We start from the raw sequence: 19,263 nt of genomic DNA on the forward strand, positions 1-19,263 counted from the left end.
GTGTGTGTATACACTCATGCGCATGCATAATATACATATTGCAGAAATATGCATGCAGATAAAGATACTCACAAAACATACATACAATAAAAGGAACTGTATATACAGCTATAAGTGCATCAGCACCCAAACAAGCACACATACATACAGGGCCTATTCCTCCATACCTGTGCAAAGTCATACTTCAAATAAATTTTAGTTTTAGATATCACTGTTGGCCTTGAAAAGGGATTGTTAGCCTATCTTATTGCTCATATCTTAATTGTTTAAAAATTTTAAATGCAATCACAAGAAGCTCTTGAACTCATCATACACCCCTCTTTTCTGTCAGTTGATTAACATCTAATTAAAATGGATTACAGTTGTTAAGTTGAGTGGGCAAGCACTTCTTCAGAACTGTGTTGCAGCTTTTCTTTCAGTCCTGGGTTCAAAGTAACGCGAAACAGGAAACATTCTAAAGCATGTCTCTTGTATTTCGGATAGCACAACAAAGGACCATGCTGAAGACCATGCCAAAGATCTGAAAGATGAGAGCATTATTTTAAACTTTAAAAATGCAACATTTGTCACATATGAGCAAAGATTCAGAGAATTTGAGTGGTTTTTCTTGGGAATTAATCTCTGTTCACTAGACATTTTGGTTACTTCAAGATCACAGTATGATACTATAAGTATTTTGTACGTTTTTTTCTCCTTATTTTTCAGGAAAAAAACTCAAATATCCAGGTATCTGGGCTGTTGGTTTGATCTCCGAGCTTGGCGATTTGGCTGCAAACATTTCATCTCCATTTGGGGAGGACATCTTCAGTGCGCTTTGAACTGTGCTCGTCTGTCAGAGCACTGACCTTTACATACCTTTCTGTGTGATGTAATTTGGTGTGGGTGTTATTTGTCCGGATGTTTCTGAGTCATGGTCTGGTTTTGAGCTGGTTGATTGGCTGGTTGTTGCTGCTAGGCCATAGTCTTCAAACCAGGCCAGTGTTCTGACAGACAAGCACAATTCAGAGCACATTGAAGATGTCCCCCCCTGAATGGAGATGAAATGTTTGCAGCCAAATCGCCAAGCTCGGAGATCAAACCAATAGCCCAACTACCAACCCTACTACTAATATTCAAACACTTCTCATCCAGGTATCTATCTGATTCTATTTTATTAGTATTATGTTCCCAGCCAGGCCTATATGAATTATTCTGACTGGCAAATAAAACTCTGAAGGCTCTTGGTGCTCTGTGAGTTTGGTTGTTTTGTTGCAGATATTTCATTACCAAACTAGGTAACATAATCAGTGCTACTAGAGATTTTGCTTTAATGCCTGATCTAATGTCCCTATCCCAGAACCTACCTACATAGATAGATGTAGATGTAGATAGATAGATAGATAGATGACCGTTTATTTTAAATTAAATAGCTAAAAGAAGTTAAAATATATATATTTTATTTTTAGTGTTGTGTCTTTTATAATTTAAAAGTAAAAATAATAAATAAAACTTGTTTGCTTAAATTGTTTTTAGGTTTTTTTGTATACCACCAAGAGTCACTTACTTATGTGATGAGTGGTCATATAAATATGATGAAATACATGAAATAATGTAATGAAGTAATATAAATATGGACCATTAAAATTTGAAGAAAGTCCTTTTACTTCCAAGATCCTATTCTTGGTTGTGTGGAAGCAATTAACATCCATATTTTTTACCTAAAACATGCATTTATTTATTAATTATATGGCACATTCACATTACATTTCGATAAAAACACAGGGGAAAAATACAAAATATAAAAAAGATCTAAATATTATAAACATATATTTAGATTATAAATATACTTTTTTGCTTCATTAGTCATAGCCAAAAAATTAACAAAGTCTCATTATACGTTCTATTTTGGCACTCTGATACTATGTGTTGGACAGTTTGTTGTTTGGCCCCATAGTCATAATTCAGTGATGGTATTGTGACTACAGTGGACAAGGAATCTTACATCTTGTATTGCTTCTAGAGCAAAATTTTCAAATCTCAGCAATTTTAAGATGTGTGGACTTCATCTCCCAGAATTCCCCCAGTCAGCATGCCAGCTGAGGTCCATACAAGGGACACTTACAGTGATTCTCAGTTCTCCTTAGTAATTGCTATAATTTCAATGTTTTGGAAAGATTTCAGGTTTGTGTAAATACAGAGTTGTTATTGATGACAACAATAGTCAGTACAATCAGATAATTACTTACTGTGATTCCAGCAATTGCAATCCCAACAATGCCAAGTAAATGAAGATTTGAATTAACAAGAGTCTCTATTTCAGTCAGACAGTTCTGTTCAAAACATGAAAGACATTAAAGTCTTAAATCCTTTCCTAAATCTGCTAATATGAATTCTCAACAACCAGCTCTACCTGTGGCAGATATATATATTTTAATCTAGCACCTTATTATCTCCTTTTCCTCTTTTCAGCTCCTTTTTTTGATCCTAAGAGATGCTAGAACATCCTTCCTACTCCAGTTTCTTTTATATTATGCTAAAAACAATAATTTCAGCAGTGCCCTGGGAACAGCCATAATTGTTTCTGGCTGTACCCTCTGTTCCATCCTTCCTTTATTGCCTTTGCTATAGCTGCAATGCAAACTCCAAGCTGCCAAATATATGAGGAGGGATTCATTTAAAAGAATGCATGTTTCCCAAAATACGATTGCAAGATGTTTGAATTTATGTAGAATCTGAAATACTTAGCAGTTTTGTCCATGAAGGATATTATGCCATTCTTCTAGTGTATAGAAATACTTGGCCCTCATGTCATATATAATTTCATTAAATATATACTCTCTGTTTAAATCAATGCAGTTGGTGAAAATGAAAAAAAAAATGAACTGGTGACTTATTGATTAAAAAGGGTTGAATATGGGAAGAAGGGACTTAATGAACTAATTTGAATGAGGGAGGAGATATAATAAGTTTATTTGTTACTGTTGTAAAGAAAATCAGATGTCATTTCTTTATATATCTTTTCCATTTGTATTTTCACACTTTTTATTTTTTTTCTTTTAAAAAAATCTTATTGTTCATTATTTCTTTTTTATCTTTTTAAAATCTTTATTTTTTAAAAAAATGATTCATAACAAAATGGCTTTTATTTAACTTCATTATGATTCATTGAAAGCATCCTTGATTCATTGAAATAGTATACATAGGCATCTGCAGAATATGATGATTTTATCAGAATGACACAAGTGTTACAATCAGGATACAAACTATGCCTCTTATGTTTTTGATGCAAGCTTCCTCTTTTGCCTCACATGCAGATGCCTGCAACTTCATTCTCTTCTTTCCCTGGATTTCTGCCTCTCTAGTTATGCAGTGCAATCTTCCAGGTCTACACATAGTCAGTCTATGAATAAAAATATTGGAATACAGAATTGCACTGTATCAGAAAGTGATGTGGCATGCATGGTTAAGCTTATATTTGCAGGCAGGAAAATCAGTGAAGAGAAACTGAACTATATAGCATACATTATCCATGACAATCATATAACGTAATTCTATTTTCATTGAAAATAAAATTAGACTGTCAACTATATATTTGTCTGGTTTATTTTGTTTGAACTAGCTATGAAAGTTCACGCAACCAAAATTAAGTTCATTTGGACAGGTCTGCAATGTAATTCTATTTGGACCCAGCTCTAACTAGTCTCTAAGAGAAGGTCATCCGGAAATTTTGGCTCAGGAGAAGAAATCAGATTAAGCTAAACCTCTCATGAAGCTACTCAGTAAGAGTGAGGGAACCAACACGGTCTATTAATCCTGCAAGTTGCATGAATAATGTAGACGTCCTTGCATGTACAGGTAGTGCTTGACTTACAACAGTTCATTCAGTGACCATTCAAGTTACAATGACTCTGTAAAAAGTGACTTTTGACCATTTTTCACACTTACGACCTTTGCAGCATCCCCATAGTCATGTGATCAAAATTCAGACACTTGGCAACTGACTCATATTTATGACTGCTGCAGTGTATTGGGTCATGTGATCACCTTTTGTGACCTTCTGACAAGCAAAGTCAATAGGGAAGCCAGATTCACTTAACAATTGTGTTACCCAATTTAACAACTGCGGTGATTCACTTAACAACTGTGGCAGGAAAGGTTGTAAATTGGATCAAAACTCACTTAACAACTGTCACACCTATTAACAGAAATGTTGAGCTCAGTTGTAATCATAAGTCAAGGACTATCTATAAATGGTGCATATTAACCAAACAATAGAATGTATGTAATTATTTTCTTTTTTTAAAAAAATAAACAGCGAACTATATATATGATTGCACTGGGGACATTAACCTTTTCTTCTGCATTATGAACTTGATAAGGATAATTCATCCACACTGCTACTTGCCATGGCATGACAAATAAATTAAAAAAAATATCTGCTGATATTTTTCATTTTAGCAAAACCAGGAAATGGCAATGATCAGTTCTGACATCCCAGGAAGTTGCAAGCAAATTGGAAGGGCCGAAGAAGCAATTGGCTGCAATAAATACTGCTTGCTTTATTTTGCAGTCCTCTTCAGATATATGGATGTGTGTATAATTGACAAAGCAAACAAACTGCTTAGAAATCATCTTGCTGGCATCCTACTTTGGTGCCAAATGGCTCCTGTCCAGATCATCTCCTCTGCCTTTGGAGATGATATTCCCAACATGTCTTACCCCATTTCTAGGTTATTTTTGACTTCTGTATCAGGATGACATGACAGAATAGAGGCACTTACTTTAGACGGCACAATTTCTTTTGGACAGGTGGGTTTTACTTGAGCGTCACTGTCTTTCCCACAGCATTGAAGCTGGATGGAGAGAGATAAGATATCACAAATCTTCCCAAAATAATCATTTTCAAATGATTCAGAAAACCCAAAATACGCTTATCCCAATTATACTATTCAAAGTGTATACTTATTGCAACGTATAACATGAATTAATAATTCCAATCCAATTTATAGATGCAAAGGAATCATCTTCCATTCAAACTTGACTGGTCTGTATGGTTATGGATATTAGAGTTGCCTCGATCTGGGTAGTATTCCATCTTTAACCTTGGATAGGATAGCAGTTCTCCATTTAGGAGTTGTGCACAGTTCAAAGGGTCTTCTTGGACTCATAGCTCCTGCCTATTGAGCAAATGGCAACTGTGGCCAGGAAAGCCTTTGCAGAGCTTCATCTGGGGTGCCAGTTATGCCCTTTTCAAGAATAGAAGGTCCTTCCGACAGTCATACATGACCTAGTTATCTAACGGCTTGATTTCTGTGATTTCTGTATATGAGACTACCCCTGAAGAGCACTTGGGAGCTTTATCAAATTCAGCATGTAGCAAATGTTCTCTAGATTTGTAGTGGTATTGTGAACATTTATTTGCTTCTCCGGAAGGCCATAGATTTTAAAAAGTGAGCTGATAAGATTCTCCCTTCAATCCCCCTGCCTTCAGCTGTTTCTCCTTTCTGATGTAGCCATTTCAAGAGCCATTTCTTCCTTTTAAAACAGCTTTGCTAACTTGAGGTTCAGTAGTGGTTGAAGCATGAGCTACCAGCATCTTGTATAAACTATTGATAACCAACAGAGAAATGGTATGTATAAATAACCAAAAACTTTTCAAAGTACAGGGATGACCTTCAACACAGGCCTGCCCAGGAAAAGTGCTACACACTAGCCAATGTAATAGAGGAAGATTCAGCATTGTCTGTGATAGGGACGGGGCTCCCAACAGCTGAAGGAACCTGAATTTCTGTATTCACATTCTTCTATTGAATGTTACTGTTTCTTGATTTCTTGCTTTATATATGAATATATCATGTATATTAAACTTTGCAGTTAAAGTTATTCTTTTGGTCTATTTTATCAATAAAATAAAATAAATAAATCTCAGCTTCTATCTCATTTGTGAGTCTGTCATTTTTGAATCTGTTTACCTGCTTCCTACATTTTGCTGTGGCAAAATGTAATACTATTTTAAATCTTATGGCACTGGAAATAAAGGAATTGGTTCCCCCCCCCCCCGAATATTAGCTGCTGAGTGGCAATATTATGCAGTAGAATCAAGTTGTATTGGATTAAGTTCAGTTTTTAACAAAGCCTCTTAAGAATTCAAGCTCAGCCAAGCATACAAAAGAAACAAACTGTAGGCTGTCTTGGACTTTCCTTAAGTCTTGCCCTATGGCATAGATTTATACACTTATCACAACTAACTAAGAAGGATCAACAAACAAATGGTCACATGTATGATGAGAAGTTATTCTAAATTTGGTATTATGGCTGCTTCTGTGGTTAATAAGACTGAAAGCCTACCAAGGGAATGAGGCATAGATCAACTGACAAGATAAATGATTCACTGGGTGTAAAGAAAGATACATATTTAAGAGTCAAATAAACACTTAAAGTTCTACTTATATTAATCCTTGCATTGGATAAACTTGAAAATGCTGATCAAGTCTTTTGTGTGTACTCTTTTTTAAAAAACATGACTGTGTTTAATATGTTTATTGTTTTAATACCTTTTTGCTGTACCCCACTTCTTGTGAGATAGCTTACTTTATAACTTTGATCTCTCCTTCTCTCTTCTGTCTTGTATATATCTGTCTGTCTGTCTGTCTGTCTGTCTGTCTGTGGAGGATTCCAGATTTTATCTGCACAAGAATAACCTGTGAGGTAGCTTTTGCTGAGAGTGTGTTACTGGCCCTTAGTTTCTATGCTGAGGATGGCTTTGAATTCCAGTCTTCCCAGTGCCACAAAATTACTACACTGGCTCCCATATAGGTATGTGCATATGTGCCTGGTGTACAGTAACCTTATGGTAACAATATGGATAAAAATAAGCATTTAAGCCCTCTTGTAATAAGGGAGACAGCTCTACTCCAAAGGCAAGCTCAGTAAACCTAGATCTGGAAGCAAATTCATTGCAGTGTTGTTTGTTTGTGGCATTTGTTTTTTAAAGAAATTCTTTACACACGTGCAACATGGAGAATAGACTATTGCACATGGTGAAGTAAAATTTTAATGCTTAGCAACACTCTGGGTAGAAACATCAGAAACATCAAAGGAAAGTTTTTCACTTTCCCTCTCTATCAGAGTGTTTGGGAGACTGTATCCAGCAGTTCTCCACAGAGGCAAAGGAGAGTAAGCATTTGGGTTTCCTTTTCTTTTCTAAGAACTGTGAGCAACAGATCACGCTTTGGGAAACATTGATCTAGGTCCTGCTAAGGAAAAAGTAAACTTAGCAAATGATGTCAGAAATATATGTGGCAGGACATTATCTCATCATTGTCATGAGTAAAACAGACTATATTGGTACAGATAGTCTTGCAAAAACCAAGAGAATTATAATAAAGACTTTTTTTAAAGGAACGGTGGTAGAAATAGTTTTATACATGCTACCTTAACTGTCAGGATGAGTATAATAAATAAATATAGCCTCTATGCCAAGATTCTTATTATGCCTTCTTGCTAATGTTGCCTGCAGTGTTTTCAAGATATCACATGTGATTTAATGAAACTTCAGTGCTTTACCAAAGTCTTCCAGATGAAATTTCCATATTTAGGAAGATTTAGAAAGATGTGTGTACCAAGGCCTGGAGAGATTGCTGACCATTATAGTAAATTAAGAAACCATAGAAATGACTGAGAAATCAGGTACCACATAGAATCTAGCTTGATTTCAATAAGAATAAAAATTCCAGAAGGGGAAAGACAAACATTATGCAAACTGAATCACTGGATTCATTGTCAAATCAATGAAATCATCTAAAAGCAACATTGGTGAGCAACATTTCTGAATTCATATTACTCACTGCATCATGAAATCTGATGATTGTTTTGTTTTTGCTTTGATCACTGATGTAGTTTTCATAAGCTTTTTCATAGATAGCTTGGACTTCGTTGACTGCCTGCAGAAATAACAATCACAATAAGCAGACATCCTATTTAGATATGAAGGATAGTGAAGAAACCAGCAGAATTTCAGCAACAGGAAACTCATGGCTTTCCTCCAGTCCTCTGGTTCTTCTACTAGTTGAAAATGTGGTAGCAACAAAGAGGGCTGCAGTCGACCTTAGGGTAGAAAGTTTTATCTGTTAACAGAAATAGACATGTCGAAGAGTGAACCTGTAGCAATTTAGGAGCACAAGAAAGCAAGCCCTAGGCTTCGGCTGGGGTACAGCATGACTGATGGATGGGGCATGGTTGATAGGATGCAAAAGGAAATTGGGGAGGTTGGGCAATAAAAAACATTGCCACTCCAATGACCGAATATGCAGTTAGGAAATATCAGATCTATAAATTAGCCTAGGAAGTCAAGAAAAACCTTCTCCAAAGAAAACAATAAAAACCCTTTTCTGTATATTTGCCAAGATACATTCATGAAATCACCAGAGTTTGTGTTTAATTTTTAAGAGATTTTACTGTTTAAAACTATTTTTCAGTTTAAGATATTTAGGGTAGCATGTGGTTAAGCATTTCACTTACCGTTTTCTTGCCCAGAAAAGCAAAAACCCCTGCAGCGATTTCAGCAGCAAAAATCACCAATAAGCAAGTAAAAAACTACAAAAGAATGGAGATAAGATTAGAGATTAAACTTTTATGGAAACTTGAAAGCAACATGTAAATCTCTGAGATTTAGAAATAGTGGTTTTAATAACAGAAATACTTTACATAGAACAAGATTCATGGTGCAAAAGGGAAGGTTTTAGACTAGTTCAACTTTCCTTAAATCAAAATAATTTCAACCTTTAAGGAAAGTATGGGATAAAAAAATATCAGAAAAGTATTTCTAACACTGCAATATATCCAAAGCCTTTGTAGTAGAGTTCTCTTTATGCTTTGCTCAAGTGGTAAGTCTCACAACACTGAAACAGGCCAGATTCTAAAAAATGAATACTAAATTGCAAATTAATGCCTCATGAATTCTTATAACCACTTAGATAGAAATATGTCCTGTGAAACTGACTGTGAATTATTTCTGACTAGGACAAGGGTAGGCAACCTTGGCTCTTTTTATGACTCGTAGACTTCAACTCCCAGAATTCCTGAGCCAGCATAGTCATAAAAGAGCCAAGGTTGCCTACCCCTGGACTAGGACTTAGGGCAGTGATGGCGAACCTTTTAGAGACCGAGTGCCCAAACTGCAACCCAAAACCCACTTATGCATCGTTGGGTGCCGGATGGGTATGGCCCATTGGGTGGGCGTGGCCCATTGGGTGGGCGTGGCAGCGGTGGTAAGGGCAGACTGGGTGGGACTAAAAAGTTCAAACAATCAATTCCAACTTTGCAAGATCTTTTTTTTTCCCTGCGAGAAGTTGAAATTGACTGATTGATTGAACCTTTTTTTTGGTACTGGGCGGCGGAGGCCTAAAGCGGAAAGGTTTTATAAAACCCAGCTGAAAGCGATGGCGTGCGTGCCCACAGAGAGGGCTCTGAGTGCCGCCTCTGGCACCTGTGCCATAGGTTCGCCACCACTGACTTAGGGTCATGATGGGTAGATAATAAAGGGACCTCCAAGTTATTGTATTTATACAAAAGGTTTACATGTTCCACCTCCCTCTTTCTTCCAATGTACAGCAGATTGATTTTAATATAGGTGTCCTGACTTAAAAAAACTGTAATTTATTTAGCGGGATATGATGTCAGATCCACCACTCTTTTGTTTTTAAGTCTCTTTTATGCCAGCTTTTATCTGCTCTCTGTGATGTCAGAAACAGATCTGTTTTTAATACCAGTCTGCTAACCAGGATCTTAATTCACAGTTTGATGTTTGAATTTAAAAACAGACTTTCTTGTTTTGGACTTGGAATAAAGCAAAATACAAATACCTTAGAACAGGGACCTTATATTCATGATTGACTTAATGCACAATGATTTTGCATCTAGAGAGGCCTCATATCATCTTACTGTACGTGTTGATTACTTACTGCTCCAAGCAGGCACTGAGACTCTCGTGCTGCTCCACAGCATCCAAAAAATCCCACTGCCATCATCAGTACTCCTGCTCCTATCAGGACATACAGTCCTGTAAGGGAAGACAGAATAGGCAAACAACCATAAATAACTTTTTAAAATTCCAGTATTGTAGACACAAAAGTTGGATGAATGATTTCTCCAAGGGAAGAATACATTTTCCAAGAATTTCTCAGTGGGAGGACCCCCTTTAATCAACAATCTACTACTGAATCTGGAAGTGGAAGCCCAATGTCCTCCTGATGTCTTATTTTGGGATTTAATTCAGGCATGGAGAGCTAGAAACAGTACAGTGAAAGACAGGACACTCAGATATGTCTTTAAGCCACCTTCATAATTAAACAATTCAAGCACACCACCCTGCATCCTTAAAATTTCTTGCAAACTCTCTTCTGAGCTGAATATGGTGGTCTCTGAAGGTAGGCAGGGACTGCCTATGCTATAGAGCTGCAAGCTTTTCAACATAACACCTAAGGGCATAACTCTGATTTCCTGATGGTTAGTTGCAGGCTAATCTTCTTGCAGTTCAATGGATATATAAAATATAGCTCTGTTCTGATTGGGTATCAGAGCCTCTGTAATGCTACACTTACAGAAAGGGCTGACAAAGTTGGAAGATGATTGTGTGGTGTGTCACACAATTTGTTGCCACATGGCAAAAAAATAAATTGGGGAACTAAGTATTGCACTGGCAGCCAGCTCTCTGTTGCTCTTTCCTGCAATTCAAGAAAATATGGCTATGAAGAAAATACGGCTGCTTCATATACCTGCTGAGTACTATATAAAATACAGCTAATAACAACACTGAATTTTTTTCATAGTTCAGGTTTCCATCTTTACACTTTATTTAATGCTCTCGCCTGAGTGGAACTATACATCTTAATTTTTGCCTCCAGCTTCTTTTTCCAAAGACTGTGTTACCCAAAGTATTCATGTGTATCTACTCAAAAATGGAATAAAAATATAGTGCAGAATTTTAAGAAAACAGAACAAAGTATTCAGGAATGTTTTTATAAATATTTTAGTTTAACCTACAAGTAGGGACAGAGGCCATTATTCTGCCATTCATAATGGAAGTCAAGTCTTCTATGTCAAATTAATTAAAAAGTTTTTAATCTGCAACATGTCCCAGCAGTTTGTTCTTGCCAAACCAGTTTATTGTATTATTTTCTGTCAAATAGGTGATCTTTATAAATTTCATTAATAAATACATTAATTACTTTTCAGAGAGACAAAAAATATAACAAGTTGCAAAAAAATATATAAAAAGTGAAGTATTCAAGATAACTCAGAGACTATATAAACTAAACAAAGGCTCAAAATCTGTCTTGTAATAAAAGATTATTCTGAATAGAGCATGTAGTTCTGTAGATTTGTTCTGAATAGTCAAAGTGAGTTAGTGGATAGCTCCCAAACACTTTTTCCTAATAAGCAACAGCTTAGTACTAAATACTGTATTTCTGAAGCATAAAAGTAAACCAAGCATCAAGGGCTTACAATGATACAATTTATGGTCTTGGAAATGCATAATGATTAATAATTAACTCATTTGAAATGAACATCTTCACGCACAATTTTAGGAATTGAATGGTTCAGCAATGTGCTTTAGAAAATACAATAATCATCTTTCAAAATCACACAACTTGATGAAAAAATGCTGCTGTTAAGCTAATGGCAAACCATGTTTGCCCTAATTAAATTAAGCTAATGGCAAACCATGTTTGCCCTAATTAAATTGCCCTAATTAAAGAGCCCATTTCAACTTTGTTTGCATTTATTCTGAATGTCACTGCACTTACTGTTCAAAATGGTCATGCCGTATTTCCCCCCTATTAATCACATTGAATGCAAATATGAAAACTGAGCTGATTTGGTAGTACACAAGTTAAAGGCGGTGATTATGCGAAAATACCTTTTGAGGTTGGAGGTGAAATAGATGCAAGGCTCAATTGCTCCACAAGATGGCGGAATATACTCATTCTTTAAGAGGTTATTGTCACAATTTTTATTACAAATGAATTTGTTAAAAATATGTCATTTTTTTCAAGGACTAAACCTGCTGCCATAACACAGAGAATTTATTTTGATCCTTCAAAACAAGTTTTAGTTCTACCTACATTATGCATAAATTAAATAAAATTACTCTGAAAATCTAAATGCTTGCAACCTGAGTTTTGAAGCCACTTTTTAAAGCATATGCTTACTTTAGTCTAGCAGATATCTTTGGTATATGTATACCTTGTTATTTTCCAGAAAGTTCTGATCTTTGCAGGATGGATTATTTTTTAAATACTTTTTTTTTTACCTCTTATCCTTTCTTTTCCTCCTAATTACTCTGTAGAATCAATGGCAAAAGCTTTTTAATCACATATTCTCTTTTCCAAATGCAATTGAACATTACCAGAGACAAAATCATGACATATTAATAATTTGACCATTTTTTAAAAAAAATATGATTTTGATATTATATAAATATGATGAATATTGGACAAGGGTCATGGGTGCTATTTTTGAAGGTAATAGACATTACAACAGTCACTCTGACAAAGAATGTAGTTTAAGCATTTTAAAATATACTCTGCCTTTTCCATGCTGTAAATCAGCAAGCTCAAGCTGGCTGCCTTATCAGCAATTTCATTTAACTCCAACTGCTTCTTTAAAGTCAACTATGGAGCATGGCACTCCTTATATGGAAGAGAGGGTCAGCTTGAAAAATCTTGCTCCTCAGCCCTTCACTGTGGCCTCTTAAAATTCATAAGCTCACCATCTGTGGTTTAAACACACTGTGGATGATAAAAACAAAATGTATGGGTCCAAAATGACTTTATCTTGTTGAGTAATTTCTCTCATTCATATTTTCCAGATGATGTCACCATGAATGGAGGGAGGGATGCTACTCAGTGCCAGGCTCTATTAGAACTTTGCAAGGCAGATCAAACCTGTTGAAGAGTGCTAATTGGCCACTCTTTTTATTCTCTGGAGGTAGCCCTCCCTAGAGCATCAGACCCCTGCTCTTCCAGGAGAGAATGGGGTTGGTGAGATTCCTATTGCTTCCTGTTAGCAAGCCTTAAGAGAAAGCTTTACCTAAAAAGGAAAGTTTGGCGTAGTGACTCGGCGTGCACAGAGCAGGGTATCATGCATTAAACCAGGGGTCCTCAACCTTGGCAACTTTAAGACTTGTGGACTTCAATTCCCAGAATTCCTCAGCCAGCTTTGCTGGCTGAGGAACTCTGGGAGTTGAAGTCCACAAGTCTTAAAGTTGCCAAGGTTGAGGACCCCTGTATTAAACCATCATTCAAGGGAAGAAAAGAACTCCTATTGTAGGGAAACCAAGGTTTGCAGGGGCTGCCATGAGCAAGGAAAACAACATAGGCCATTGAGCAATTAATGCTACATTTTCTGTTCAATGTTTCATAGATTTAACAACATTTTTCTTAGGTATCTCTGCTCCGTGGCCATTGTCATTAAGGTAAAGGTACACAAGCAATCCAAAAGTATTTGATGAATGAGAATAATATTCAATAAGTTTAATTATATTCAGATTTTAATTTAATATAAATAGAATTAAATTTTTCATTTGCCCATATCCTCATTTTTTGCCCTGGTCAAATATTGCTTGAATATTTGTGGCTCCTCTCATGCTATTCAAGAGCTGAATGTCTCTAAGTAGGTAGCTATGGTGAAGATGCACACCATCTGTGTGACAAACATCCTTGGAAGAGTCTCTATGGTCAAATAAAATTGCCTCATGACCATCTCAGCTCTATTTTTTTTTCAGTCCTTGCCAAAAAAAAAGGGGGGGGGCTTATTTCTTCTTACATGAGATCAAAGCTTTTCCCCCTTTGATTTGCTCTTAGCAATAAGAGAGTCTCATCTGAGTATGGCAGAGACATCAGTTGCCTTGCAACAAGGCTAAACATCTAGAAAGAAAGAAAAAGAGTACTTTGTATGACGAACGAAGATGAAGACAGTCTTTGTCACAAATGGTGAATGCAGAATTCCATCTCACTGCACTGCTTATGGGATGGTTGGATAGGACTCTGCAGCTGCGCAGAGTATGTAGCATTGTTGGCAACATGAACTACTACATTGCAGACAAGAAAGCTGGGCATTCATTGTTTCTTCTCTGCTTCAGAGCCCTGTCTCTAAGGTGACATGCAAACTTTCAGCTAGTGTTTCCACACATAATTAACCTCAGAGGAAGTTTCCTTGTTTATGCAGCTGATATCTAATTTACTTAAATCCCGCAGCACCAATTATACTATGTCTAATGATGTAAGTCCTTCCTAGCAAAGCTAGTAACTGAACCATTATGAAGAGACGAGACAACAGACAATTAGATAAGGAGCTCTGGTTGGTTTTTATATAAGCTGATTTAAAACAAAGCAAAGCCATGGAAAACATAAGACATACAATATTTATTGTAGCACCTTTATAGATGCATGGAGACAAACACCAACATCAACACTTCCAGTGTTCTTATGTTCCATCAATAGAATATAATTGGGAATATGAAAGGAACCATTTGTCTTTGTAATTTGAAGACAATTTGGAAATGTTGGAGACACGTTGCTCAGATATGGGCATTATAAACTACTGGCTTCTTATGGTCTCCAACTCATCATTGTCATCATCAATTGCTATTGTTAATATTTCAGTACCTGTTGTCTCCAGACTTTTCAGCATAAACCACTAAATAATAGACATACATTTTCCAGCTAGTTATTGAACTGAGTAAAGAATGATAATTCAAGCCACAAAAACTTTTCCTGAACCAACAAACCAAAAATGTCTCAAGTTCCATCTTGGTTTTTCTAATGACATCAATATGTCACTGTCCTCACCATGGCCTTTGCTCCCAAAATGATGCACATCATGCACAAGGAAAAGTCTCTTTCCACACCTAAAATGTTCCAGGGAGCTCTAGAACATTCACTTTTCTTGTTAGACCAGCTATTCAGATTGTGAAACAAAAACTCTCTAGAACGAAATTCCCTTAACTAGCATGTTATTTATGGTGTTCCAGACATGTTGCACATAATTATGTGTATGCATGTAGGTCAAAACTCTGAAGAGTTATCCTCTACTATCCTAATAGCCAGTCTGTAAGGTCAAATTGCATGGAAGAATTGATGCTTTTGAATTGTGGTGCTGGAGAAGACTCTTGAGAATCCTTTGGACTGCAAGAAAATGAAAAATCAATCAATCCTAAAGGAAGTTAACCCTGACTGTTCTTTGGAAGCAGAGATATTGAAGCTGAAGCTCAAATACTTTGGCTATAACTATAACTCCCTCCTGTGTTTTTGCAGGCTCATGTTTTATCATGGCAGTGCTATGAAGCTGAGATTTGCTAGTAGCATACAAGAAAGAAATGTTACTAGTATCTTAAAACTATTGGTTTCAGCAATTATTTTCTTTGTACTGGATACTTTTCCAAGTTTTATTGCCAAGAATTCTAAATACATTTCTGGAGCATAAACAGCTCCCACAGATGCAATTGCATACAAGAGGCAGATATTAAAAGAGAAATTAAGATTTAAGATTTCTCATTTTGAAAGAGAATCCAGAGACTTAAAATGGCTCAAGATAATTAGAAGCAAGATAATTATATTTCTTTTCTCTCTTTCCTCACAATTCTGCCAGTGAATTAGAGAAAAGGATTATCTAGATTTATTTGTGTACTTATTTAATTGAAGCAGGATTTGAAAGCATTTTACAGCATCAGATCACAATTGTAGAAAAATATTGTACACATATTATCTCAAAACTTTTCTATGCCTGCCAAAATGTCTCTAATATAATTAAAGATTTGGAGTATAGAACTCTAGCATGTGTGTTACCACAAGTTTTTATTTGGGCATAGTTGAAATGAGGATGAAAGTAACTGATTTCTCTACCTAGCCAGTTCTATGGCAGCCAGATTTGTTCTATTAAAAAAAGAAAACAGACAGCTCCTAGGGAGCTGTATAGAAATTCCTATATCTCTGTGCTGTTCTCTAGTAATGCTCTATTTTTCTGCATCCACAAAATTGATAAGGAAATTTCAATATCCTAAAAACTGCATTGTAAAGTAGCCTTGTAGTAGTAGCTTTAAATGATTAATTAATTTTCACTGTAGTTTTTTTGTTGTAGAAAAGAAGGAGGACAGACTGGGACAACCTTAGCAGTGTTTCATCAGAACAACTCAAGTAGACACTGTGACCCAAACAGCATGTTACATACTTAGTTTGAAATGACATCATTTTTTCCCTGTTTAATTGTGTTCAATTCTCAGAGACTGCCTAGACAAGTCCCTACAGTTTGCTTGGCAAGATTATTCAGAAGAGACATTGCCTCTTTCCTAGGACTGAGAGAAAGTGAGTCGCCCACAGTCACCCAGTTGGCCAAACTAGAACTCATGGTTTCCCAAATTACAGAGCCCGGGTTAAATCTATCATGAAACCTAGGTCCCAACTAAGTATCTTGCCTCTTTTCAAAACACTCCTGTTATAAAATACTAGACTTGTTCCTGATTACCTAAAGTAGGAAGCTACTAATTTAAACATATGTCTGCAGGAATTACCTTCGAAACTGTTGTTAAAGCTGATTAAATGTAAAAAAAGTATGACAAGTTGAAGATCTGAAAGTAAATAATATTTATTACCAGATTTACATATTATCCTAAATTCTGCCACATCACAAGCCAGTGAGTTCCCAAGCTGTACACAACACAGAATATAAACCCAGACTGCCTGTTTTCCATGCCACTTGGTGCAGTTTGCAGTCTATAGGGAGGTGAGTGGGGAATCCTCTTCTTTTATGAAAAGGCAAAAATAGGGAGACAAGCATGGTTATTTTTTTCTGAAGCAGAGGCACATTGGCTGAAAAGATCTGTTTACTGGCGGATTCATTTCCTTCTTTCAAAATGCCATCATTACATGGTAGGTGGCAGCTAAAAGTGCTGGGAGTTTCCCTAGAAGTATATACTGGTTTTTCCTGCTTATGGAAGGACTGTATTATGATTTGGTTTGACTGTTGCTTAATGTAACATATGAAACAAGCCTAGCAAGTCATAGCACATGGCTTGGCATTGTATGTTCAAAACTTCTGTCAGATTTCATCCTCTTGTACTCCACTTCTGTATGCCCCCTTTCTTACAGTAATGTTCCCTTTCCTTTGTAATTTCTTATCACATAATTGATATAATTTACATTCTGGGTAGCAGGAGAGTTGTTTCCTCTTCCCCCTGCTGATTTTATGTTTAACTTCTTGGCATCTTACAAAAGCCAATTCTGGTTTCTTCCTCTTAGTATCAGATTTCATTTGGCTTTCACAGTTTGCAAAGTCAATAAGCAGGGTTTAATCAAAAGTAGTAAAGCACCGAATATAATTTTAACTTGAGAAGAAAAGGAAAGCTGCAGTGGGGCAGGATGAAACAAGATGAAACTTGCTCTTATTTTAGCTACACTTTTGTGTAGGCACCCATTTCCAAGGAGGATATCTGTTAGCTTTGAGGGCAGACATGACTTCATATCCTAAAAGCACAAGCTGTCCCATTAAGGTTTTTCTAAAACAAACACCAGCAGAACAGGCTCAGAAAAGGAAGGGTAGCCACTCCCTATCTAAGGTTTTACCCAGAACAAATGTGGCACCAAGAAATAATAAGGTGGCAGAGAATTGTGGACATTCTTCCCAAAAAAGCCCAACAGAGGAGGTAAGAGATGCTAAGAAGACTAGGAAGAAGAGCTGTTTCTATTCCAGTATCCCCAAATGTTTTGGTTTGGTTGTTGCTTAATGTAATATACATCTTTCCGTAAAATGAATACCCACACAACTTTATCAAAAAGTGCCTGACCAGGCAAACCACTACAGCACAGCCAACACAAGCTCTGAAAAAAGATGACACTGCCATACATCAAAAGCATTTCAAAAACAACCACATGGCATCATCATTGCATTCTAAACCAACTAAAGATTTCACCATAGTTTCAACTAGGAAACAGTGAGTATCCTAGACCAAGCTAAGTTAATAATAGAGTGGAAAGTTTGGAGAGTAAGACAGCAGTTATAGACAAATAATTGGAGAAAGAATTGGATAATTGTGAGGAAGAACACAAAGGCTCAAATTCTGCAACAGCATATTAATACAAGATTGAAGACTGATAATACAGGAATAATTGTCCTAAACAAAATTCCTATCAGACCTCTGGGTAAGAGAAAAAAATATTCTCTGATTATAATCCCATGAATTTGGTTTACAAAAAGAAATTTAGTTCTTTTAGAGGAAATTAAATGAAAGCAAGAATGGTTTGGGGTACCAGCAAAGCTTATATGAAAGATTATTTTATACAACAAAAACTAAACTCAAAAAGAAGAGGCAAGAGAAAACACAGGCTATTTTGGATGAGATAAAAAGAAAAGAAGAATTAAAGAAATTTGCAGAGAGGTATCTCTCATCAAATTAAACTTTTACAGTAACAGACATTGATGTTAACAATAAGAGAAATTAATAAAAAACTTGGAAAAAACAATAAGAGAAATGGAAATAACAATGAAATATGTAAAGCAAAAAAAAATTGAATTTGCAAATAAACCAGGGAAACGGTTGCTGTATAAGCTAAGAAAGGAAAAAGAAAATTATATTGAAAATTCAAGGGGGAAGTCTGCATTAACAGATAATATGGCTATGCAAAAAATGTTCCATCACTACTATCAGGACATGATGTTTCATCAATATAAAGGACATTGTATTTCTTCAATATTTATAAAAACAAAATCTACCAAGGATTACAGAGAAACAAAGGCAAATTATGAATGGCCCTATAACAGAAGGGAAGTTTCTAAAGCTATTAAAAAGATTAAACCAAGAAAGGTGGCTGGACCAGATGGATTATGATCATATGTTTTCCACAATAATTGTAGCTAATCGATTGAAAATAATTTTGGAAGAATTTATTCATGAAGATCACTGTGGGTTTTTAGCCACATTGCTAGCTGTGTTTTTTAGCCAAAAGACCAAGTACAATGTTAGAACTGTGTTGGACATTGTAGAATATTTGACATAATAAAAAACAAGTTGCGTTCTTTTTTTTTGACGGAGAGAAGACTTTTGAACTGGACTTTCATAATTAAAGTTTTAGTTCAGAGGTCCCCAACCTTTTGGGCAGCAGGGACCGGTTCCACGGAGAGAGGTTTTTCCGGGGACCAGAGGGGGCGTGGTTTTGTGTGCTGTCTGCATCCCATGGATGGGGCTTTGCTTGTTTGTGCAAATTGGTTGCTGGCATGCTGCGGCCCAGT

The 19,263-nt window shown here is 36.1% G+C and overlaps 1 protein-coding gene across 1 annotated transcript in view; it reads right to left on the reverse strand.

Moving 5' to 3' along the window:
• Positions 1-19,263, reverse strand: part of TSPAN2 (tetraspanin 2) — a 50,615-nt gene continuing 31,352 nt past the window's right edge. Inside the window, exons 3-8 of the mRNA XM_015812062.1 lie at positions 9,942-10,039; positions 8,500-8,574; positions 7,827-7,922; positions 4,761-4,832; positions 2,226-2,309; positions 1-520 (exon numbers count right to left, since the gene is read on the reverse strand). Of these exons, the coding sequence (XP_015667548.1) occupies positions 455-520; positions 2,226-2,309; positions 4,761-4,832; positions 7,827-7,922; positions 8,500-8,574; positions 9,942-10,039 (491 nt within the window). The 3' untranslated portion in view covers positions 1-454. The remainder of the gene's footprint in view (positions 521-2,225; positions 2,310-4,760; positions 4,833-7,826; positions 7,923-8,499; positions 8,575-9,941; positions 10,040-19,263) is intronic.

Source organism: Protobothrops mucrosquamatus, unplaced genomic scaffold (genome assembly GCF_001527695.2).
Source record: "Protobothrops mucrosquamatus isolate PMUCROS unplaced genomic scaffold, P.Mucros_1.0 scaffold65, whole genome shotgun sequence".
In the NCBI taxonomy this organism is placed as follows: domain Eukaryota; kingdom Metazoa; phylum Chordata; class Lepidosauria; order Squamata; family Viperidae; genus Protobothrops; species Protobothrops mucrosquamatus.